This window comes from Halichoeres trimaculatus, unplaced genomic scaffold (genome assembly GCF_033239565.1).
Source record: "Halichoeres trimaculatus isolate MK-OKI-2021-1 unplaced genomic scaffold, fHalTri1.1 fHalTri1_scaffold_11, whole genome shotgun sequence".
In the NCBI taxonomy this organism is placed as follows: Eukaryota; Metazoa; Chordata; class Actinopteri; order Labriformes; family Labridae; genus Halichoeres; species Halichoeres trimaculatus.
In genome coordinates, this window is record NW_027437189.1 from 11,423,354 (window position 1) to 11,447,751 (window position 24,398).

General features: G+C 41.3%; 2 protein-coding genes across 3 annotated transcripts in view; one reads left to right on the forward strand and one right to left on the reverse strand.

Annotated features, from left to right (window-relative positions):
- Window positions 1–731: 731 nt before the first annotated feature.
- On the reverse strand, window positions 732–8,951 carry LOC141799053 (sodium- and chloride-dependent GABA transporter 1-like). The gene is made up of 15 exons (XM_074681105.1): window positions 8,609–8,951; window positions 7,212–7,595; window positions 6,844–6,975; window positions 6,629–6,729; window positions 6,389–6,498; window positions 6,088–6,220; window positions 5,272–5,406; window positions 5,065–5,168; window positions 4,295–4,419; window positions 4,010–4,122; window positions 3,231–3,362; window positions 2,876–2,978; window positions 2,457–2,557; window positions 2,126–2,293; window positions 732–2,010 (listed from the first exon to the last, which is right to left on the reverse strand). The coding sequence occupies exons 2-15, from the start codon at window positions 7,441–7,443 to the stop codon at window positions 1,555–1,557; spliced, it is 2,145 nt and encodes a 714-aa protein (XP_074537206.1). The 5' UTR covers window positions 7,444–7,595; window positions 8,609–8,951; the 3' UTR covers window positions 732–1,554.
- Window positions 8,637–24,398, forward strand: part of tnnc1a (troponin C type 1a (slow)) — a 31,892-nt gene continuing 16,130 nt past the window's right edge. The window contains exon 1 of one of the 2 annotated variants that reach the window (XM_074681111.1): window positions 8,637–9,820. The gene's annotated coding sequence lies outside the window, so the exon portion shown is untranslated. The remainder of the gene's footprint in view (window positions 9,821–24,398) is intronic. The other variant, XM_074681109.1, reaches the window with a different exon arrangement.

Here is a 24,398-nt window from a genome sequence, read left to right on the forward strand (position 1 = left end):
TGTGATCAAAATATTATTGCAGAAAACAGCAACTCCATTTTTTCAACATTTAGACAATAACTTCCAATGTAATACAGACATTCACAGTTACATGTTTTACACAGTACAGTTTTACAACAAAGTTCCAGAGAAAACTGTGGTAGAGTTAACTTTATACAAAATTCACAGGACATGAACTGTAGCCATTTCACATTTTCGCTCAGTTGTTTTGCTTTTCAAAGTAAACATGTTCTGTTCAACCAGATGCCTTTCACAGTAGCTGCCATAGAAGCAAACTAACATTGTCCTAACACGCCATGGCAAAAGTCTGGGGAAATTAAAGCTTTGTGCTTTTCACTAGTAAAGCAAAGACAACAGAAACAAAAAGAGAAACAGACCACCTGCTTACTGGCCTGTACTTATACATCTACATATGTATTGCTGAATACATATAGATCAAACTATAATTGATCATTACACATAAAGAAAAAGAATGACTGTACTAAAACACAGAGTTGGTCCAGGTTTTTGTGCTAGCATACAAAGTTATATTTTGTACTTCGGCCCAGTCGAGTAAACAGACTATGGCTTGGCTGAAATTGGTCTATTGGCTTAAGGCCGTCTCTGTTCTTCTTTTTTTTATTAGTCAGGAGACATCTCAGCAAAAATTTCACTGATGTTCCTGAGGAAAGCATGCAAAACGTAAACAGGATTGACTGTCAGCATTAAGGGATAGTCGATGTTTGTAAATCACTTCTCTAACCCTGTGCTTCTCCTTTTTTTAATTTTTTTTGTTGTACTTCTTAGTACCCTGTGCTTTGCCAACCAAACACTAAATGGCATAGTTTTTGCTTTTGTCTGCCTATTGATTTTGGTCCTCCATCACAACACATATAGTATAAAACATCCTAAAAATAACTCTAAAAATGTCTCAATCACATACAAGATTTTCCCTTTTTTATACTGAAAAAAAGGAAGGAAAAAAATAACAGTCTCTCTCACACACAAAAATCTTTTGCAACAAACACTGGTTTGCTCCAGAGCTCCTAAACATGAACTTCTTATTGGCATTGTGCTTACGTCGAGCTCCTCGTTCACCTTGTGGCCTGTAGTTTACCTCACAGAGTGCAACGTTTGGAAAAGATACAACTGTGTGAGGTTTAGTAAACATCCACGATAAAATTGACGCCATCCCTCGCACTCTTCAATGATGTCAATTTTGTTCACTACTTCATCTACTATATTCACACGGTATTTACTTGATTCATGAAGATATTCAACAAATCTCTAATCTATATCTCTATTTTTTTCTTTTCTCACAGTATTACACAGTATGTTTACATCTTTTTTTGTTCGGATTTACGGATTCACTAACAGTCTTTGTTATTGTTTTCAGAATGCAAACCAACAATAAGACATCATTGGCTTGGTTTTACAAATGCAGAAAATTAAACGTGGTTGAAAATCGGTTTTGATCACATATTGCCCCTGGAGGTAGGTGAATCAATTATAATCTTGGAAGTCCTTTGTAATGTTCTTTTTTGTCTACATGCTCCATGAGGGTTTCTTTGTTGTCTACACGTTGGCCTCAGCATTGGTCAGGTTAGAGGTTGGGCTTGTTGGGTTTGGGGGGTTAACAGGCTCCGTTGGGCTAGCTGGGTTTGGTGGCGGTGGACTGGTTGGGCTAACAGTTGTGGTGGTGGTTGGGTTAGCCGGACTAGCCGTGGTGGTGACGGAGGTGGTGACAGTGGTGGTGGGACTAGTTGCTGGGTTTACCGGGCTAGCAGCGGTGGCTGTAGTAGCTGGTGCAGGAGGAGCCGGGTTGGCGGGGGTCACGGGGCTGGTGGAGTTGACTGGGGCGGGGTTGACGGGGCTGGCGGGGTTAGCCGGAGCTGGATTAGCAGGGCTGGCAGGATTGGCTGGATTAGCAGGGCTGGATAGGTTAGCGGTGTTGGTTTCCGCCTGCTGCTCTGGGCCATTCTCCTGAGGTCGCCTGACAACGGCGGGAGGCTGGAGCATTATCCGAAGTCGCTGGGAGAGAAACACGACACATTAGATGGATTAAAATCGAGAGGAGGAATGTAAAGTTAAAGGCAAAATATGGTTTTAAAAACTTAATGAAGCCAAAAAACAAGTCCATTCCTACCTCTTTGTAGGTGCCCTTGAGTCCCATATACATATAGATCATGTATCCCGGTATGAGAACCATTGAGGACAGCGCCATGAGCCAGCCCACTCCCTGACCCCAGCCTGGGAACACGTAGTCTCCCATCGTGAGAGGAACCATTTGTACGGCGCTGAACAAGAACACCCCCTGTGGGAGACAAGAGACGCTTTATGCATCCTGACACCGCTGACTCCAGGCGGCTCTGTCTGAGCCTGACATGGCTGCAGGCAGGTAATATTGACTTTATTTATTGTCTCATTCCTCACGTCGTGACTTTAGATGTACACTTGTATTAGTTCAGAGTACTCACACCGACGATGAGAGGCGTGAACACCACCCAGCACAACTTCCACCATATACACGGCTTGTAGCCAATCATCTCCTGGATGTTGTCGTAGAACTTGTTCACACCTGTGAGACAAATGAACCCATGATCAAAATATTCATATCCAATTTATTTCAATTTGCTGCCGGTCTGCCATGCATAATGATGAGGATGGTGAGATGGAACACATGAGTGCTCATGACCTTGAGGCAGAGTAGCGTTTGAAGCTGCACAAATATCTGTGTGGAGAGGTGTGGCACGGTCTAATTTCCAGATTTACCGTGACATTTCATTTACAGAATAATCCACTGCTTTTATTTTGTTTTATAGTTAAGAAGCACATCCTTAATGAAAATATAGCTTCTTTTTTCAATTACTGCTTGAAGCACTGATGGAATACACACCGTAGCACCAGGATATGGAGATGCACTCAAAGAAGACCAGGAACAGCAGACACATCCCACTAGCAGAGTAGTAGTCAAACAGTTTAAACACATAGATTCCACCCTGGTCACAGAAAAACAGACAAGTGTGCTCTTAAAAACACTCATTTCATAGTTACAGCATTATAAAATCTGGTATCACATTTAACTGCATTAAGAGAACTCCTTTAGACTTAAATTGCTTCTTTCCTTCTACATAGACACATGAATAATATACTTTTAATCTTTTAATTACATCTCCAAACTCCATAACTCATTTGATTAATCTGCTGCCTTTAACAGTCAGTGGTTACATAAGAGAGCTGCCCTGCCGTACCTGTGTGATGTTCGACAGTCCGATCACATAGGACACCAGACAGACTGCGGCGATGAAAAGCTCTCGTCTCCCCCTCAGAGCTCGGGGAAACTCATCCACCAGAGCAGTGATGAAGCCTTCCACAGTGCAGAACTGAAGGACAAAATCACACACACACAAAGAGTGCATTAAGCATAAATGTGTGCTGTTAGCATCTGCTGCTTTAATATTTTTTTGTCGCAATGAGCATGTAGAGGTCTGTGAATATTTTGCAAATTGTATTCTTCACTAAAGAAGTTTTATTTTGGCGGTCAGGCTAACTGATGATGAGATATGACATAGAACTGCATTGTGCACCAAACCATGGGACAAAATCGCTAACGTAATCTTCTGAATGACCAAGCATCCACTTCTTGGAGGCCATTTTGGTAATGACTCTGTTATGCAAAAGCTCAGTTGCAGTGACATCAAGAGCGGGGTTATAATTCATGTCTTTTACTTTGAAGTGCTCTCCGTACATAGCTGCATGAATACTTTTTTTTCCAGCCTCTGTGGCCTTATTCGAACCCAAATATCAAACACGAAAGAAAGAAATCTGGGCAGTGAAACCTGTGGGCACACAGAGGTGATAAAGTTGCATTAAAAAGACCTGACAGCTGATGTCAAAGCTCAGCTTTATCTGTCCACAAGAAGCAAATTGCATGCTTATCATGAAGGGAGCAGGGGCGAGCTGCATGATATGTACTTGCATTTTAAATATTTAGGTCAGCCCGTGAGCAGATCATTCCCAAGCCCCTTACCTGGCTGTCGATCCCCAGCATGAGCAGCATGGAGAAGAACAGAATGGCCCAGAGAGGAGACACGGGCAACTGGGTTACAGCCTCAGGGTAGGCCAGAAAAGCTAAGCCAGGACCTGGATAGAGAAAAGGAAAATCAGATTTCACAAGGGTTATTCTCCGAGCACTCTGCAATCACACACATCAATGTAGACTTTGTGTCACATGCCGTGTTAGGATCAATGACAGCGCACATCTTTTTGTGTAGACAGAACAGTTACAGAAGAAAGCACATGTTCAATCCCTCACCTGAAGCTGCCAGGTCGGCAATGTTTTTCTTTGTCACGTGAGCCATGAAGCCAACAATAGAGAAGATTACAAAGCCAGCAAACATGCTGGTACAGGAGTTGATGCAGCACACAATTATCGAGTCTCTGGGGAGAGAAAAGATTTAAAAAATGCCTGTTGTCAAACATTTAAGTTCACTCATTTTTTGCCATGATGTCTTCAATCAAGCTTCTCTTAAAACAGTCCTAACAGGAGAGACAGAGCTCTCGCAGAGGAGCTGTGGAACACATCACTCCTGTTAATTCCTTTTGATCATACAGATGATCTGCAGAAACACTTTTTGTCTTCAACAGGCATGAACTGATTCAAGGGCTTGTAAGAAATGATAAAATCAGAATATCCTTCTAGAGAGGTACATGTAGAGAGATGGATCCATTTGAAACAAGGACACGAAATGAATGCAACTATTTTTATGTAACTGATTGTTTATGTGACCTAGAACCATGGGGCTGCTGGAGAAAACACTCAGGCTTTGCAATCAGAGTTTTTTTTCCCCTCCAGCACACACCAACAGAAAGAAACAACCTTCTCCTTTGATTGTTATTGCATTCATGCCAGCAATTCACATTAATAAGACCCTCAAAGGGCTCTTATTGAGTACCCTTGAATGTGGTCTTTAAAAGGGACAGGAAAAAGCAGCAATTTAATAACTCCAGCTTCTATGATTCGCTCTGATTATTTTAACATTTAGCTGTAGGTTATCTCTATTCATGAACTATCACAGGCCTTACCTGTAAACATTGTTATTGAAAGGGTTATAGCTACCCAGGGCTATAAGCGACCCCAATCCCAATCCATAGGAGAAAAAGATCTGTGTAGCTGCATCCAGCCATACCTGACAAAGGAGGAACACAAACATTTCAGCTGCGTGAGGCTGTGCCCTGCTTGCTCATGCGTGCTGCACACAGGTTTGATTCATATGATTACAAGTCATTTACCTCTGACTCTTTGAGCTTTTCAAAGTCAGGGGTGATGTAGAACAGAATTCCCTCTTTAGCTCCAGGTAAAGTCACTCCACGGATGAAGAGGATAAACAGCATGAAGTAGGGATATGTAGCAGAGAAGTAAACCACCTATAAAATGTGAGAGCGTTATCAGCGAGAGGACATCACTGCATATTCATGAAATATGTGATGCATGCACATTTTGTTTATTTTAGATTTATGCATTATTCAGGCATGTGATGAGGGTTGTGGAGATTTATATTCTTTAGTTTCTTTTACGTGATTAAAAAAAAAGGGTCAAAATAATCTCAAAGGTTTCACTGCAGCTTCACTTTGTGTGCATTTGTGACTCTGTGCAAAGCAAATTGTGAGCAAAGTGTGCAGGGGGATGGGATATTCTGTGACTAAAACAAATTTTATTTGCCATGGTCACGTGATGCGTTAGACTTTTGAAATGTGGCACCCCAGGGGAGGGAAGCTGCTCCAAGTCGAGGGAGGAGGACAAAACCAGATTGAAGCGTATGGCTGTTTGTTGCTCCTCCTATCATGAATCCACACTCAGTATAGACTCTGTGTCAGGAGGCTTGGAATTAGAAGAGCCACCAAGAGGGAGACTAGGATTAGTGAACATGACAGTTTGATGTCCTTTCTCTTATTTTGAAATCAATCTGGACAATGTTGACTGCAACCTGAATGATTGATGAGGTGATATTACACTGATTAATTTTGCATAGCTGTGAGTTAGACTCCTCGTTGGGAACCAGAGAAGCATAAAGGGACTTGGATACCCAAATTTGGCAAACGTCTTACCTTCCCTGTCCAGCCAACTCCTTTCCAGATACAGAAATACACCAGGACCCAGGCGATAGCCAGCGTTATAGCCAGTGGCACCCGAATCTGGCCTGGTTTTTCCAAGCCATCAGTCATTTCATGCATGTTGCGCCTATAAGTCAGAGCAAGCAACAACAAGACTATTAACCACACAGAGGAAGAAGCGTGCAGCAGCAGCAGGAGAAGAGGAGGCTGCCTTTTGTGTATCTCTGGGATGCATGCAGGATACTTGAAAGCTCTGCTGTTGTGAAAAGCATAAGAAAAGCAGTCAGTATCTTACTCCCAAAACTCTAACACTGAACTGGTGAGATTGGTGGTGTCCAAAATGGAGTGGTTATTGTAACATTTGTCTGTGTTCCATGGATTGTTACAAGAGCTCCATGGAAGGTCCTGTAAAACAGAATCAGTATTTTTTTTTTAGTCTTTCTGTTCACAGGAAGATGATTTTAAGTTTCTGATACAACAGTGTGACCTTATGATGCTTTCTATAGGTCATGTGAGCACAGTGTGTGATACTTACAGTGGTGAAGGAGTTGTACAAGTAGTAAATGGCCCAAGCAATGATTACAATGTAGTAAATGTTAAGCCAGAAGGACAGGACGGCTGCTGCAAGGCCCACACCTATCATACAGAAATGAATCAGGTATTTTGTCTGTGGATTTGTGGTCACCATAAATATTTTTAGACAAGGCCTCTATAAGGAACAGCTATGTGGAAATATTAGGAGAGTTATACCTTTAAACATAGGAGCCAGTTTCCACACACCAAGCCCCCCAATGGAGGTGTACTGACCAAGAGAGCATTCCAGTAGAAACAAGGGGACTCCAGCAAATATGAGAGTCAAAAAATATGGAATCAAGAAGGCTCCTGCGTGGACAAAAGTAGACTGTGTATCAAAAGAAAGCCCCAGTGTGAGACTCAAAGAGCGTTGACGCATCTAAAACAGCACAGCATAAATCAATTAGGGCTGAAAATGTAGGTGATATTAATTCTTTTCATGTTATCGACATGGTCAATTAAGCAAGCTTTGCTACGTGCGTGCATCATGCAGCTGAATGGGCCGTGCAGTGTGCTTAAATTAGCAGTGAAAAAATATTGTTTACCTCCTCCGTTTTTTCCACACAGATAGGGAAATCTCCACACGTTTCCGAGTCCAATTGCATAACCCACACAAGACAGGAGGAAATCAAATTTTCCCGCCCATGTTTCTCTATCAGGCAATTCCTTTTTCTTCTTATCGGGCTTCACGTCCAGTGACTTGGGTTTGTCATTGTTAGCGGCCACCTCATTCAGTTCTGTGACTTGTCCATCCGTTTTGGTGCCGTTCGTCGCCATGTCTCTGGATTTGGCAGAGGTCCTGGCAGTCGGACGGGAGGCTTCAGCACCAGTCCACGTAGACAGCAGCTTCGCGGTTTTTAGACCTAACCTTTGGACCAAATGTCTGGAGATGAAGCCTGTGCACACACGGCTCGTCGGTCGCCGTTAACCTGGAAGCGTGAATAGAGCATTTGGTCGGTTTTGCAGGAGGCGCTGAAATGTTGTTACTTGAGAAGCAAATATGGACACATTTTGCACAACATTCATTTAGCTTTCTGCAGGTTCAATATAGCAAAATTGATTAATTCAAACATTGACAGTTGTTCTGAAATATGCGTTCAAAAATCACATATTTAAGCAGCCTTCAAACATTTGGTGCCTTGACTAAATTTTCATTCATATCTGACTCAACAAACATTAAAACCATCGATGGCAAAGTCATGCTGGACTTGATCCCAGAACTAAAACACATACGACAGATTGCGCGTAAATTAACAGCAGTAGAAACCAGATCAGCACACACGGAGACAACAAAAAAGTCTCCATTAAAAATAACCCCAAAAAGAAAATAGAAATGATATCCTCAATAGCAACGAAAACTTTAAGACAAATTACAGAATCCAAAACATGCACCTCGAGCGCAAGACGCGCCGTAGCAAAAGCAAATAGCCTATGAGGATTAAGCATAATCAAGTCCACCAATTACCACCTGCAGATTCTCCAAACAGTCATACACGAACAGATTTTCAAGCAGCGGGCATACAGAGAGGTTTCAAACAAACTGGAACACAAAACGCATCATGGAGACAAAGGGATGTCCAATGCGTAAAAGCTTTACGCATCAAGCTGCACAGATAGCCTCCCCATTCTACCCGATTAATTGAGAACCAAACGCGTTATTAGACGCACCAGAACGCGTCTCCACATTTTGCAGCGTCCAATAGACCAGCAAAACACCAATCAATTCTGCATTTAATTGGCTACACCGTGTAGGTGCAGAGCTCATCATGCAGTCATTACATTGACCCCAGCAGCATATTGACAGTCTCATTCACAATTTAATCACACGCACCAAGACGAAATATTAAAAGGAGACACATGCATGTAGCAGGCTGTTTTGTATGAGTGTTCAAACACGCACACACGCACAGACAGACAAAAAAATTGCAGCTAGTTCACTCACAATGAATGTGGGATCTGTGCCGCCGAGGATCCGCTGCCTGCCACAAATCTCGAAGCGAGGTATCCGTAGATTCCTCCTGTGGACGAAGTTGTAAACTCCTAGTATTTCTTGGAACATAAATAGATTTTACTTCCATTAAAAGACTTAAAGGGACCATGCAGCGTTACAGAGGATGTCCAAGCGGGAGCTGTCCAGCGGGGAGCAGTGCTGAAGACCAGGAGGAGGAAGAAGAGGAGGAAGAAGAAGAGGAGGAGGAGGAGGAGGCTGAATCAACACGGGCAGCAGCCGCTTCGCCTTGTGCGACTGTCTAACATCAACAACCAGAGACTCAACTCCCATCTACACAGCCTCAATGTCATCTCAAAGTCGCCCCCCCTCCTCCTCATCCTCATCATCCTCTCCTTCATCTATAGGCTGCACTCACATAGCACTTGAACAGCTTGATTTTTAATATTTCATTTTTTACTGATTTCCCATATTTGGACAAATGTGAAAATCATTGTACTCACATTTATTTCTAATAGACAGGGAGAACATTTTTTGAATTCACTCTACCTGACAGAAACACAGGACAACTCTCGTTTTGAATGATTCAAAATGCTCAGTTTTGGGGGGGATTTTTCACTCTTTCACCTGCTTGTTCCATCCACAGATACTTTTAGAAACCACATATTTGAGACGTAATTGCTTCTGCGCTCAGCATCACAAATCCATCCCCTCCCCTCCACCCACCCCCCCTAAAAAAGAGCACCCCCTCCTCCCCCCAGTGATAAAATGTATGGTGCAAAATGGAAACATATGGGGGGGTAATATAAGCAGCATTATCAGGTCCACGCGCGTATCCGTGGAAGGTTGAGGCCAGTCAGCGGCTGTCTACAAATCTGGCAAACTGTGATAAAGGGAGCCCGTCAATAAAGGGAGGGAACACTGTCTGCTTGTCTAACTCTGCCTGTAATCGTCCAAAGCCCGACGTCTGCCACAAATGAAGGGATGATATGCGAGGAACAAAGTCGTGGACTCTCAGCTTATAGACTTAAAGAAGAGTGGGGAGAAAAAAAGACACTCGTGGTGAACGTGGGAAGCATTAGCGCGAGGACTAGAATCCAGTCGCGGATTTTTATTTCCTCTTTTCTCTAAAGAAACCCCTCGGAAAGTGAAAGACCAGAGCGCAACATCTCCTTGAGGAGCACTTCTCCAATTTAAAGTTCAAAGGTAAGTGATTCACAGTCTGCGTGGTGAGGTCCACTTGTTTGATTTAGTTGAAAATTTAGCGCAAGTTTTTCCTCCGCTCAGCTGTTTTGATCTGTGATGTCACGTTTTCTTCTTCTTCTCTGCTTCCTTTAGAACTTCACTACGAGTGCGAGCTTTGTAGTTTGTCTCCATGCTTTTTTGTTTGGAGACTCCACGTGTGCTTCCTGCTATCACTTACTTTGCCGCTTCTCTTTTGATGCCGCTGATCTGAGTTTGGGGAGGCGGGTGGGTGGGGGGGTTGCACGGTGCACACTTGCTGCAGTGTTAAACGCGTGCAGGGAAATCAGCGGCGTGCAGACTGGAAGTGTGAATGTTCACTATCGCAGGCTGAGAGGGCACCAGATGGCAGAGCAATGAGGGGTGAACTAACCTACTAAATGATACCACATGAAATGCAGCATTTAAAATCCCATCTGGTTTGGCGTCCCTGCGGACATGCAGTGTGAAACATGACACATATTTATACACCTGCTGATGGAGCACACAGGCATGTCCAATAGGCTGGTGACATGTTCGCTCCGCCAGCTGACCTCCTCACCCTGCAGCTTTGCTTTGATTCTGCTCACTGGCCTTTCTCACCAGCAGCACCCCCCCTCTCGATTTCTGTCTGATGCTTGTGTTTGTGCGCCTTGTGAACTCTGCACGTGCTCCATTAGGCTGGGATTACTTGTCCTTTCTTGTAATAGCTTTTAGAGTATGTGACTGAGATTGAGGCTTGGGATGCCCCCTTTTTACTGGCCCACTGGCCGTAAAATCGTCGTGATGTTGGGAATGGGTGCGGGGTGTTTGAACAAGGATACAGCCAAGGTGAAGCATTTAACACTAAAGACCCCTCTGTTGGTTTAGTGTCACGTTTAAGGTTAAGGCTGTTCTTAAGGTTACAATGATGGTTTCTTATGCAGAAGCCATAAGCAGACATGTATCAATACATTAAAAAAAAAATCAGTTGAAAATGAAAAATAACAACAACAAAAAACATCTAATTTGTTTTCAAAATATCTCTGATTTGATGAAATCAGGCAACATTTACTGTGATTTGTTAAGTTTCCTAGTGATCTTGATGTTTTTATCAAGAAAACAGCATCCTATTTTTATAATTAAAAAACAACAACTTTATTTTTTTTAAAATTTCTTTTAAATTAATGTAAAAAAGATCATAAAGTAGAGCTACTAACTTGTTGAAACCCATTGCTCCCATTTTACAAGTGCGCTTTAAACTACCGTAACTCCTCAACTGTTTGTGCTAGCCAAAAAATCCAAACCGATTCTTGAAGAAGAAAAAATACAAGCTTTACGGCAATATCTGTGGCATTACGGTACGCATAGGAATCCAGACTAATAAAAGTCTTTTTTTTTTATTTGTCTCACTTTTAACTGTTGTCACATGTTCTTAATGCACAAAAGGCCAAAATTTGCCAGATATTAAATGCTTAGGTTATTCCAAAAAAAGGGCAAAAGTAAACATTGATGGCCTGATTCTTGACTCTTTTAAGGCCAAAACTGTGTCCAAAAAGAGTACAGATGGCCACTATGATACTTGGGAGATAAACTAAGAAAACAGTCAGAATTTACTCTTTTTAATGGGAAAATATCAAAATGCTGAGTTCTATGTCCATGTAGGGCTTCCGTAAATAACAATAGTTTTATGAATATATCTAGATTTATTTGGCCTTTAAAAAAACCACTAACCTGAGATGAAATTACATCCAAAGAAAGAAAAGAAACATACAATAAAAATACAATAAATATCATTAAAATGAAAGTTTAGAGCTCAAAGTATTAAAACAATACAATGCTTTTTACAATGTTTTAAAACCTGTTTTTAATATATGTTAGTCAGTCAATTGTACCATGAAAATACAGCATTACTAAATGAGAAATCCAAAAGAAATCCTTAGTATCTAGCTCTAGGATAATGACAGGCCACTGTGCAATCCTTCCCTCCATGTGCTTCCTTTTACCTCCATACACTTTAATAAGCCACCTTTTAATGCTTCTCTAACTGCCTGCTATAATCTCTGTGCAATTCTCCAAGCATTTCCCAGTTTTCACAAAGCATTTTCATGGACTCACATTTCTCAGCTCCTGTGTGCAATCTGAGGCCACAAAATGAACTGATTAGCATGATGATTAGTCATTAGTATGCTAATCATAAGCAATTCACATATTTTATTCATATTGTCGCAGACTTGTTTTCCTCCTGCTGCTGGAATTGTGTACACATCCCAGTATTATTTTTATTGTAAACATGCTGGTCGATCCTGTGACTGCTGCTCATGATCTTCACCTAGCTTAACGTAATGTGACATTGTGTTTGCGTACACGATAACTAATAGTCAGGGATAAGAGGCGTTTAGCTTGCTTTATGTTTAAAGGAGGAAATAAGTGCATGTGCATAAGCGGTTTGTCATGAATCCTTACAATGCAGGTTATTAATCTATATGTGTATGTGCATTATGGCTGCAACGTGAATCACTGCTAAAACAAACCAGGCTCCTCAGGAAGGTGCTGCAGAAAAATAAACATGATACACAAACAGTAAAAAAAACAACACTAAATATTAGCACAGCTCTTGTTTTGACAGCAAGGCAGCTCACATCAGTTTATAAAAAAATAAATAAGTCTTATTAGGTAATCCCACCAAGAGTTAGACTGTCAGACACCCTGATGTGCAGTCTCTTTTCTGTTTGCTTTTATCAACAGCCTCAAACTGTGATGGTTGCCTGCATTTTTCTCTAAATGTAAGCCCACGGTGTGTTTGCTGCGGTGGTGTTTCTCTTGTGTGATGATGACAACAGGGTTCATCATACATGTATATCAACTGGAAGGCAAGGCGTAGCTGAATAGCTGCTGGCTCAGTATTTCTAAAGCATAAATAAGATTGGGCCCAGCCTCCAGGGATGACTGATAAAATTTACCTCTCACCTGCGTGTGCTGCACAGAGACACCTGAGATATTCACTGCATTAAACACAGCTTCTTCTATTCTCGGTTGCTGCGTTGTGATGTCCGTTGAGTGTAAGCCTCCAAAGATGCAGGAAAATCACTTCAAGGCTAGCTGCTCTTATTTGTCTGTGCTTCTTTAGTATAGCATTTGTTTAGCATGACCTAAATTGCTGTGAAGTGAGTGCCTCAGCAGCTCTGTCTCGCCTCTCTCTTCCCCGCCTTGCTCTCTTTGTATGCTTCCTTTTCTCTTCCACTCTTTCTTTCTCTCTCTCTCTCTCTCTCTCTCACACACACACACACACACACGCACACACGCACACGCACACGCACAAGCACAAACACACTCACATGATTTACAAAAAGCTTAGAGGACAGTTTTTTAAATAACAAACAGCTTTCACCACATCTTATTTACATGCGTAGTGAAATATTGTGGGATGTAGGAATCAGTAAGGTGGGCCGGCCAATGATATTTCAGGACTCAGTGAGTGAATCATCTACTAAATTTGTGGAGCATGCTCTGTTCCTCTCCTTGCTGTGTTTTTTTCTCTCCTTCAGATTTTACCTTCCTGAAGGGATCAACTATGCAAAGAAGTTAAATCCCACCGCTGCAGAAAACACTGGCTTTCTCCTCTGCTGGGATTCTGATGTTGCTTTTGCACCTCATTCAAAACAGACACAGAAACCAACAGAAACAGACAGATGTGCTGCAGGTTTTTGAAATGTTTGGCATCAACATGCTGACACGCATCCTGCAGGACAGGGACATGTGTTGATCTGTGTGACAGCCAGCATACAGTGTGGATTTTGTAAACATATGACCTCCATGATAACCAGTATGGGGGCACTAAATCGCTTCAAATTTTGTGCATGTGTTGCTAGGCAACAGCATAATCGGTCTCCGTCTCTCTCCTCCTTATATGGTTCTCTACTGGGATTGCTGTGATGCTATCATTGAAAATGGTTAATTAACTTCTACAAAAAGTCCATTAATGGTGCCGATTAGACTTCAGAGGGTTAAAAGCACATCTAGGCTACAGAGAAATACACGCCAACACAGAAAGACGTGTTAAAGATGAGAAGTGTGTGTGAAATAAATGATCCCAGTACCATGCACAGGGTCGTATTCTTGCAATAATGACCATTAGAAACAATGTTATTAATTTTAAAAGGCTTATGGAAATAGAACTCGCTGGTTTCATTCCTTATAAACCCATTGTTAGAGATAATCTGTTGTGATTGATTCTCAGAATGAGCAAACAGTTTAACACAATTACAAGAGATGTTGCAATGAATAAAACTCTGGTAGGGAAAATGTGAGCTGAGACACAGCCTCAGCACGCACTAATAGTCCACATTTATAATGCTGAAATGTGTGCAATGCAACAAACACACGCACACTCGGACACATTAGTGCCACACAGCAGGATTTTCTTTCAGTGAATGCAAAAATAACCAAAAATAGCTTATTTCACTTCATCAGTATATATTTTAAGAATAAATGTATGTGTTTAATGTTTATTTCTATATAAGTAAACACACAATACGCTGTTTATGGCCTAAGCTAATTTGTAAAACTTGTACTTAGATGGGCCTTCAAGGTTCATAGAAATCAACAACATGACACAAAACCAATACTCAAATAACAGCGGCAGAACAATAGTGTACAACGATTAGGGCTGAACGATTTTGGAAAATTTTTTGGACCAATATTGCGATAGTGATTTTTGGGAGGGATTTTTGTCTTCTGCATTAACACAACCAATAAATCATTCTTTTGTAACATGACTGTTAACATATAAACACTAAAATACTGTAGGCCAGGCCTACATGTTATGATTAAATGAGATGAATGCATGCATTAATTGATACCAATGACATATCTATCTAGTATAATCAGAGTAGAAAATTGACAAATTGATTTAACCCCTTACTGCCTGAATTAATTAAGAATAGAAAAATTGATTGTTTTGTTTTTTTGCATTCTTACAGATCTTAAATTAAGTGGCGATTGTAAATTTGAGTATAGCACACACAATAGTTATAACTAAATTGTATAATATATATAGACATGAGAAGTTCATCCCCTGACCAATATATTGTGACATAACAACTCTAATATGATCTGTGGTATGTATAGAATATGAATCAATAGGTTGTAATGAGATACAAAGGTCATTTCAGCTGCATCAAGACCTGACAGGGTATAATGCAAATTTGCGACAACAGGCATCAAGGGGTTAACCTCAAGCTTTGTAGACATAGATTATTCTAGCCAGAAAAAAACAGCATATTGACTTTTGCTGTTTTTAAGGAAGAACAAGTACAAGTTACTATACATTCCTCAGGTCTGTTTATATATATATATATTTTTTCTTTTTTTTAAGTGCACCCTTTGCGATTGGAAATTGCATTCTATTACATTGCAGTGTCGGTTTCATTTTGATTAATTGTAAAGCCCTAACAATAATAAAAGAAAAAGGGAGGCATATATAATTAGACATAAACACAGGATTAAGCATAATTAAAAATATGTTTATAATACCCATTAAAAAACAAAACAAAACAGAGACTTTGGTGCAAAGAAACAATAATGCAGAGTCCCATCAGACACATAAATGAAAATGGCCATGGCAGGGTTGACTGACTGAGGAAAGATAACCCGAAGTTTCTGTTTGTGAGGGGGATTAAATTGATACTCCTGGATGGAACAAGTTGGGTCCTATCACAAGGTTAAGGGCAGAAATTCCCCCTACAGCAGTGTTTTTTTTTGCAGCAGAAGCCCAGGGCGCTCGCACCAAAGACTCCCTCCCTGCTCCTCTGCCGTTTTCCTCTGCACTCAGACGGGGCCAATTTTTACTTGACCAAAAACTCAAATAAACGGACTCCCACCGAAAAAGTCTGATATCGGTCTGCATTCACGCTTTATTTAGAGAATTTTCAGCGTGTTACTTTCACACACAAACACCGCTAAATAAGGCATTAGTTCTCATCGTGTCTCTTCGTCCTGGCAGACTACCTGCGTTTGTTTATATCTGGCACACCACGCGCAGGGACTGATACACTAAGCGGCGAGCACCTTGTAGCCAGCTGTGGCTCTGCAGCGGAGGTAGCGCTGTTTTACGACACAATGAGAACTAGAGCCTTATTTAGCGGTGTTTTTGTGTGAAAGTAACACGCTGAAAATTCTCTAAATAAAGAGTGAATGCAGACCAATATCAGATTTTTTTGGTGGGAGTCCATTTATTTGTGTTTTAGGTCAAGTAAAAATTGGCCCTGTCTGAACGTATAGCAAACCGGCAGAGGAGCAGGTAGGGGGTGTTTGGTGCGAGCGCTCTGGGCTTCTGCTGCACAAAAACACTGCTGCAGGGGTAATTACTGCCCTAAACCTTGTGATAGGACCCAACTTATTCCATCCCGGAGTATCACTTTAAAGCTCATATCAGTTCCACTTCTTTTCTGTTGCTATGTTGGCTAAGAGTTGAGTTAGCATTATTAGTATGAGGATTGCCTTCATTTTGCTTCACACCCTAACTTCAGAACCAGTGACAGCATTAAAGCCATGTCTATATTTAAAAAGTAGTATTAACATGTATCCCATTGCCTCTATGATGTGGTCAGTTTAGTTGAGAAATAAACCTCAAGTTAGATGGTGTCCAAAAAATGATGAGAATTCACAGTGTTTCATAAGTCCAACGTCACTTTCTTCATTTGTTGAAAACCTCTGAGTCTCTGCAAAGGAAGCTCTTTAATACTGAGGTCAGCCTCAGCACTGGCACAGAGCCAGAGCGCTGCTTCTGTGCTTCTGTAGCCTTTTTGTCTGATGCTATTTCCTTTTGATATCTTATTATCTTTACCAGATTATACTCCTCAGGAAATGGTGTTTAAAGGAGTGCTGGAGTGCTTTGAAGAGCAAAGTGTGGATTTAAAGCTTGTCCTTGTGCGTGGATGGAAACTGTGTTTGTTATTTCTAAAGGACTTCACTCTTTCCAACAGACGCAGACAAAGTTTGAAAAAAATGACGCATTTATTTTCTGATGCACTAAAAAGTGAAACAAACTTCAATGCTTCAATTGGAAATTTGATGCGACATCTTCACGGTAATTAGTCTTCTGATCACTTTTGGTACATTTAAGTATTTAAGATTTATTGTAACACAATGACTAAGATTTTACCCTGTACTAATTCTTAATGATTGGTCTTAGGGTAAGATTCTTGAAATTTTGGATGATAAAGGTGCAAAAAATGTCATATTTAACTTCATATTCAGCTGATTTAAAGGGAAGCTAATCCAAACAGTATTATCTGCAGGTTTAAGTGTGTGCTGAGGGGAGTGTGTGCATGATGTGTTGGTGGAGATTGAAAGCTGGATTACAGAAAACTTATGTGCCATGCATAACACCCACACTTTTACAGCATATATTTCATGGCCTAGTTATGATTCAAAACCAACAAGTTAATTCTGAAGGCCTCTGCAGGGTTTGCACTGAGGGAATGTGTTACACTGAACAAATATTTTACACCTGAGGAAGCAGTGCTGAAAATGAAGGAGAGGTTTGGGTGAATATAAAACACATCTGCATGAGACGAAGTGAAGGGAGACGAAGGGTCCATCATCAGCATCACCGAAAAGGAGGGGGGGGCCTCTAAATGCAAGCTTTGACTGAAGCCTGCAATCCTTTCTCAGCACACTGCCCCTGCTAATCCCCTCCATTCAACCACATCACTATGGAAACTGACTGCATGTCTCACCCTTGTGCCATCCAGCCATGTCCACTGACACGGAGGGTTGTGCAGTTAAACGCTGCCTGATCACGGTGACACAACACGCCACATGTCTCCATGCTGTGGCTGCCATATTGCTGCAGAACTATTAGGTTACTGTGTATTCAAAGCTGGACAAGACAATCATGAAGTTTCAGTTTGAGCTTTGCAGGAGTAAGCACTTCACCCTCTGTAGGAAAAAACTTGTCTGCACGGTTTGGAGTCTGAGATAGATGGGGCAAATTTTCATATTCCTGCGCCTGCTACCTTTTTCATTTCTTCGCCTTTCCTCTGGCAAAATTGCAGGAGAACATTTGTCATGGTTTTAAAAGGTTTATCAGCTTCAAAGCTGAGGGAGCTGGTCTTCCAACCCATCAGTGAGACCACGCAATCCTTCCAGCCGAGACAAGAATGGGATGGAGCATGTGGACGAAATTCCCCGGCTAAGCTCCCAATTCAGAGCTTTTTTACATAAAGCTTGGAGAGGCAAATTTGCATTTCGCCATTGACGTCAGCTTTTTAATCCATTCCAAACCACTTCCTCAACCCCCTCAACATGTTGGAGAGGGCCTCCTGTAATTGCTAATTAAAGAAGAAAGGATAGTAATAATCTTGAATGCCATCAGCTTGTTCAGCGCTCGCACTGATGACCCGAGGTATACGCTGAAGTCAGCTGGGGAGTTGAGCTCACAGGTGAACACAACATAAACAAAATGAAGCGCTGCAGCATCTGTCGCCCTGTGAGACAAACCAGGAGAGCCACATCATCACAGCCATATTTATTTGGCTCGCTGCTGTCATCTTGCATCTTTTCACAGAAATAGCCAAAAGCGTGCTGGGGACATGAATTACCTGCCTGGGTGAGTTTGTGTCCCAGAGCTGATGCACGGCACATGCTGAGCTGTGCCATCTTGTGTTTAATTACATCAATTTATCAATCTATGCAACATCAAGAACAAAAAGCACATTTCTTTTACAAGATTCTGCATGTTACCACAGCCTGGATCAAAGTCGAAAAACTGCTTTTTGTTTGTCGTGGATTTAACTGACAAAGCAGAAAATCCCTGTGTTGGAGAGCGGCTTCTCCAATGTGTGAGGCACTCTCGGATAGTTCGTCAAAATGAACCATGAAATACAACAAGTTTTATCCAATATCCCAATGAAAACAACCGAATGTAGAAGCACACAACACCACTTCATGTAAACCAATTTTTTGTAGTTGTGTGTCCAAACATTGGACAAATACTGTTAAAGCTCGAATGACTCAGTTATATCCCATATTTAGAATCTTAACAATTAAAAAAAGCAAAGCAAAGCTGCAAAATATATTTTTTGTCCATTTAAATTTTAATCAGGAAGTATTTAATGTCACCCAGTAACGCATCAGTTGATGGTGAACAATGAAATCAATAAATAAATAATCTCTTAGATAAATAATTCACAAGTCATTTGTCCAACAAATTCACTTTAAGCTCTGCAACAATCAACACCACTTCAATATTTATAAAGGTGTTTAAGTGCCAAGTCATGTGTTGTTGAGACAGACTGTGAGGATTCTGTCTGACTAGAAAACAAACATCTGGACTGATGTGTTCAGCCAACTGTAACATTTTCAGAAAAGAATGATTTAAGGCGAGGTTTTCTCTCAGCGTTTGTAGCTGGAAGTAAAACTTTTATGCAAGGACAAGTTTTCCCCAGGCAGAGAGGAACGGTGTGCAGAGTGAGTGTGTTCTTATTCCTCTCATCCAGCCTTGAAACATGTAAGAAAGATCAGGCCTTGCACATATTTCTAAAATAAAATCTTTGTGATGCCCTCGGAGTGAAGACCTGAAGTTTTTAGGGTGTTCAAGTGGTTAGTTTTGAAGTTGAAGAGTTTAGATCAACATGATTAAATGATAGATATTTTATCAACAGTATGAAGACTTTAAGACGTGTAAAGGCCCATTTATACTCCCTTCACATATGAAAATGTAATGTGTATCCATCTTTCCAGTGAACCAAAACATCTACCAGGGGGGTATCCCAGAGTCAAAAGTCCATGACAACAAAACTCAAAAACAAGCATGGTGACTGTGGAGGATGTATTAAAAATGTACTGCTTGCGTAAAAGACAAAAACGAAGGCAGCTTTGTAGGGGGCAGTGGTCGGTGAGGCAGTTAAATACATCACAAAAGTTCTGCCATTGTTATTTCTTCTCCGTGTCTCACTGAAGCTTTGTATCAGGTAGTAGCAGCAACACATAGTGCTCCGTTTGGTCCGTATCTGTAAGCTTCATGGAAACATGCAGAAATATGGACAAAATGAACGCAGAGCACGAACAGAAAGCTCCGTCCGTATCCATATCCATATGTAACGTTGAGCATAAATGGGCCTTGAGGACACGGTCACACTGGTAAAACGTTCCATGCTTAAGTATGCTTCAGCCTTATTGCACATTTCAAATGGCCAGTGTGTTACAGTGTTAAATTACAAGCTGCAAGCATGCTGAACTACAAACATGCGCCACTGAGCAACAGGCATTAATTGCCAAAGCAACAGCACCTGCTGTGGAGCAATTAGCAGGTGACGCTAAGTGATTGGTGGGCATCACTGACCAATTGGCAGGTGAAGCTGAGCGATGGGCACGAGTTCCTGAGCTATAGGCAGGTCGCTAAGTGGTGGGAATGTGTATTGCTGAGCATTTGCAGGTGTTGCTGAGCAATGGGCACAAGTTGCTGAGTAAGTGACATGTGTTGCTGAGTGCTCAACATATGCCAGTGAGCGATTGGCAGGTGTCACTGAGCAATTGACATATAGCTCAGCTACTGGCAGGTGTTGCAGTGTGACTGACACGTGCCGCTGAGCAATTGGCACATGTCGCTAAGTAATAAGCACGAGTTGCTGGCCAGTAGCCGGTGTGGCTGAGCAATTGACACATGTTGCTAAAGGATCGGTAGGCGTAGCTGTGCAAGTTGTTGAGCAGCTAACGTGTCACTGAGAAATCAATGACATACCATAAGCCACTTTTGGATCCAAGACATTTATTTAAAATCTATATTTACAGAAGGTTTTACTGAGGAATCTGCTTCTGTCACAAAAGTCCTCACATACTGGCATACATCTTAGCGCTGTCTTTGAGGTAGAACCTCTTAATTTCAGTTATGTGATTCTACTAGTGAGCAGTGGGTCACAGTCACCATGGAGGAAAACATGTCCAAGCTGGGCATGATGTTGAAAGATGTTTGTTTGATTGCAATAAACAACAGCAGCAGGGTTCTTTCAGATACACAGCTAAAGACCCTCTTTATGTGAAGTCTTCTTTTTTTCTTTCTCTGTGTGTTGAACTGTATCAACAGTATTTTTCTACTTAGTCAACCTCCTCCTTGTAGGTTTGCTGTTACCAAATAGAGCAGGGGTGGCCAACCTGTGGCTCGGGAGCCACATGTGGCTCTTTGCCTTTCAGCATGTGGCTCTTCAATACATTCATTGAAATATATATATAGTTAAGAGTAGTTGTGTGCTAATCAATCTAAAATACTGATATACTGATGCCAACGTTGGGATCAGTGTTCAGCCATGTTTGGGTGTACAGATTGATACTTAAGTTTCAGTTTCCAATCTCTAGTACAAATTTAAACACACTAACAAACACAATAAATCTCGCTTTGAAAATTGGAAATGTATTGATTTTCATTTTATGTCATTTCGTTCATGTGTGAGAGGAAGTGTGTTTGTAAGACCCTGTGCGTGACGTGGCTCTCTGTATTACCACGGTCATTTTTGTGGCTCTTGGTCTCTGACTGGTTGGCCACCCCTGAAATAGAGGCCAAGGCAAACTAAAAATGACACTTTTGAGCCAAAACCTTGTAAACCACTGACCAGTCACGAAGGATTGTTTCTAGAGTACACACTTGTGGGACGAGGGACTTTCTGCACAAACCTGCAGTTTTTTATAAGCAAGACAGTCAATGATGGATAACACACTTTTTCCCTTGAACCACAAATCATTTAATTGACAGGGTGAGGACATTACCCTATCTGCACCAGAATAGAAATGATCATCATGTCATTACAGTGTATCTCTGCTGTGAAAATCTGGTAATTATTAGATCTCTTGAGAAGGCATTATCTTGACGTTGAGAAAAGATCCTGGTATTGGAGCCAGTCAAGTTGAGCTGAAATGGAAATAAGGCTTAACTGAAAGTTAAGGCAAAAAGATGCATTCCAAGGTCGGATTTAAAGGCCTCAAGAGTTCAAATGTGATATCAGCAGGGGGGTTACTCGGAGGAAGGGGGCATGAAAAAGCCCTGCAGCATGATGACTTCTTTTTAACTCTGGGCGCAGACAGAAATCCTGTATTCTGTGAGCCGATAGCACAGGATGGATCATAAGGTTTAAGTGGATATTAAAGGTATGACGGAGAGAGCCCATTACCAATTTTGTAAGCCATTAGAAGCATATCAATGTCTGATATGACATATACAGAGGTGTTAATGTGATGTTTTCATATGTCACATGATAGAACTGAAATCAAACATTACACTCCTTTGGTTTAGGATGAAGACAGCAGTGGTTTATAGGGATCATGAATCTTACTTTTGTCTATGTAAAAGTGAGGATTCAGTAGTCGGAAATAACTGTCCAGTTTTTGGCACCATCCACTGAGGTCTACATGATTAATCTTTGTGTAGGAACGTACAGCTGTGGATCACAAGCTGTGTATGTGTCTGCACATACAAGGAACTAATTCTATGGCTGGGTATTGACTATGGGCTAAAAAATGTAAGAGAAAGATTAAAAACAAAAACCCTGGTGTATTCCATGTTTTATACTGATGCACTGTCTACTTTGAGTCTTGCTGACCATTATTGGCATCCCTTCATTTTTTAGTCTCTCCTCCAATAGCAGATTTCAGCTCATACCAAGTATTTTAAATCAGACCGAGATCAGGACTCAGTGCTACTGCTAATTTGCTGGGGATCCATGATCTTCCACTCAACCTAATTTTTCCTCATCTTAATAAGACATTTCACTCTAAAATCTCTTGATAATTCTCTGATTTCACAATTCCTGTGATCTGGGCAAAGCCTCCAGTGCCAGATGCAGCAAAGTGGCCCCACAGCATCATGGATCCTCCACCATACTTAACTGTTGGTAGGGTGTTCTTTTCCATGTTGGGCCCCATTACACCATCTGTAAACCAACTGTTGGTGTGCATTGCCAAAAAGCTCTATCCACAGAACATTTTCCCAGAAGGACTGTGGTTTGTCCAGGTACTCCTTGGCAAAGATTAGTCGTTCCTTTTTATGTCTTTTTTTTGGCAGTGGTGTCCTCCATGGCCTTCACCCATAAAGCCCTGTTTGGTTTAATTTGTGGGGTATGGTACTTGTTGAAACCATGACCCCAGACGATTCCAGGTTGGCATTTAGGTCTTTGCAAGGTGGGCGTTATGTTTTTTTTCCACCATTTGCACCAACCTTTGAAGACTTCTCTTATCAGAGTTTCTCTTACCCTCACGTGCAGGGGGGTTCTTGACAGTTCCATGCTTGGTGAACTTCTTAACAACATCAAAAATGGTTAAAACAGGGATACCAAGGTCTTGAGCGATGGTTGTATACCCTTCATAGGTCTTGTGTTTGCTAATTATCACACTTTTGATGTCCTTAGACAGCAAACAACAATTTATCACAGGTGATTCCCATCTACGATTCATGCAACCCTTCAGAAACAATTTCTGGCTTAGGAGGCATTGCTGGATATTAGGGATAGACCGATTATCGGCCGGGCCGATTATCGGGGTCAATATTTAGCATTTTGAGTCATATTGGCATTTTTTGTAATCCAATGGCCTATAAGAAACAAATTTAAAACTGCGTTGTTGCGGCTCTGATGCAGCCGCCCCACTGTCTGCAGTCACTACTCAGTCCCCAGCACTGTCCTACTCACAGTTCATCTGATTGGTTACAAGCAGAGCCATGACTTGGGAACGAGCCAATCAGCATTGCAGTTACCATGCAGTTACATCGAAATTTTGGAAAACTTTATTTACTGTAGAAAACTTAAGCTTTTTTTTTGTTGTTTTAATATAACTTTATAAAACATGCTGCTAAGCCTGGGAGCTCTTTAATAAACTCATACTTAAAGGTATTTGATGAAGTTAAGTGTTGGAGTTTGTATTGTTCAAAATTTTGACACCAATATTTACTCTTTGACCCCAAATTAATATCTGCCCCAAATATCTGTTATCGGCCTCCTTCACTATTAATAATTGATATCGGTATTGGCCCGGAAAAATCCATATAGGACTATCTCTGCTGGATATATCACCCTCTTTAGCCTTCACAAAGAAGAAAACTTCCTACTTAAAAATCTTTGTTGCCTTCACACTGCTCTCCCTCATGTCTCTTAAGTTGTTCAGTGATCACTACAAAGTAAACTGTATTTTAATTTAAGAAGCGTGGTCATAGACCTTTGGAAAGTTAGATAGTTGCATGGCTCTGTTTTGGAACCTTCCTGCCCCTCTAAGTGCCTATATGTAATGCCAAAGTCTGAGGATGGGAGAGCATGCCTCCCCTCTCTTTTATGTGCATATATGAAGATCAAGGGCAGGGAGAGCAGCAGCAAAGACCCCCAGGGGTACAGAGCAGAGCGTGTATCAGTGACATGTACAGTGTATGACACTGATAAAATCAGACACAATGGCCAATTTGTCTACTGAGTGCATAGATGTAATCTGCTGATAGGAGCTGGTTTTGAGAGCATCTGATATTCTTGTGGCACATGCATTTCATCATTCATCACTCTGTGTTTTCTGAGATATTTGATAAAGGGCTTCTCCTCTGTTAAAAATT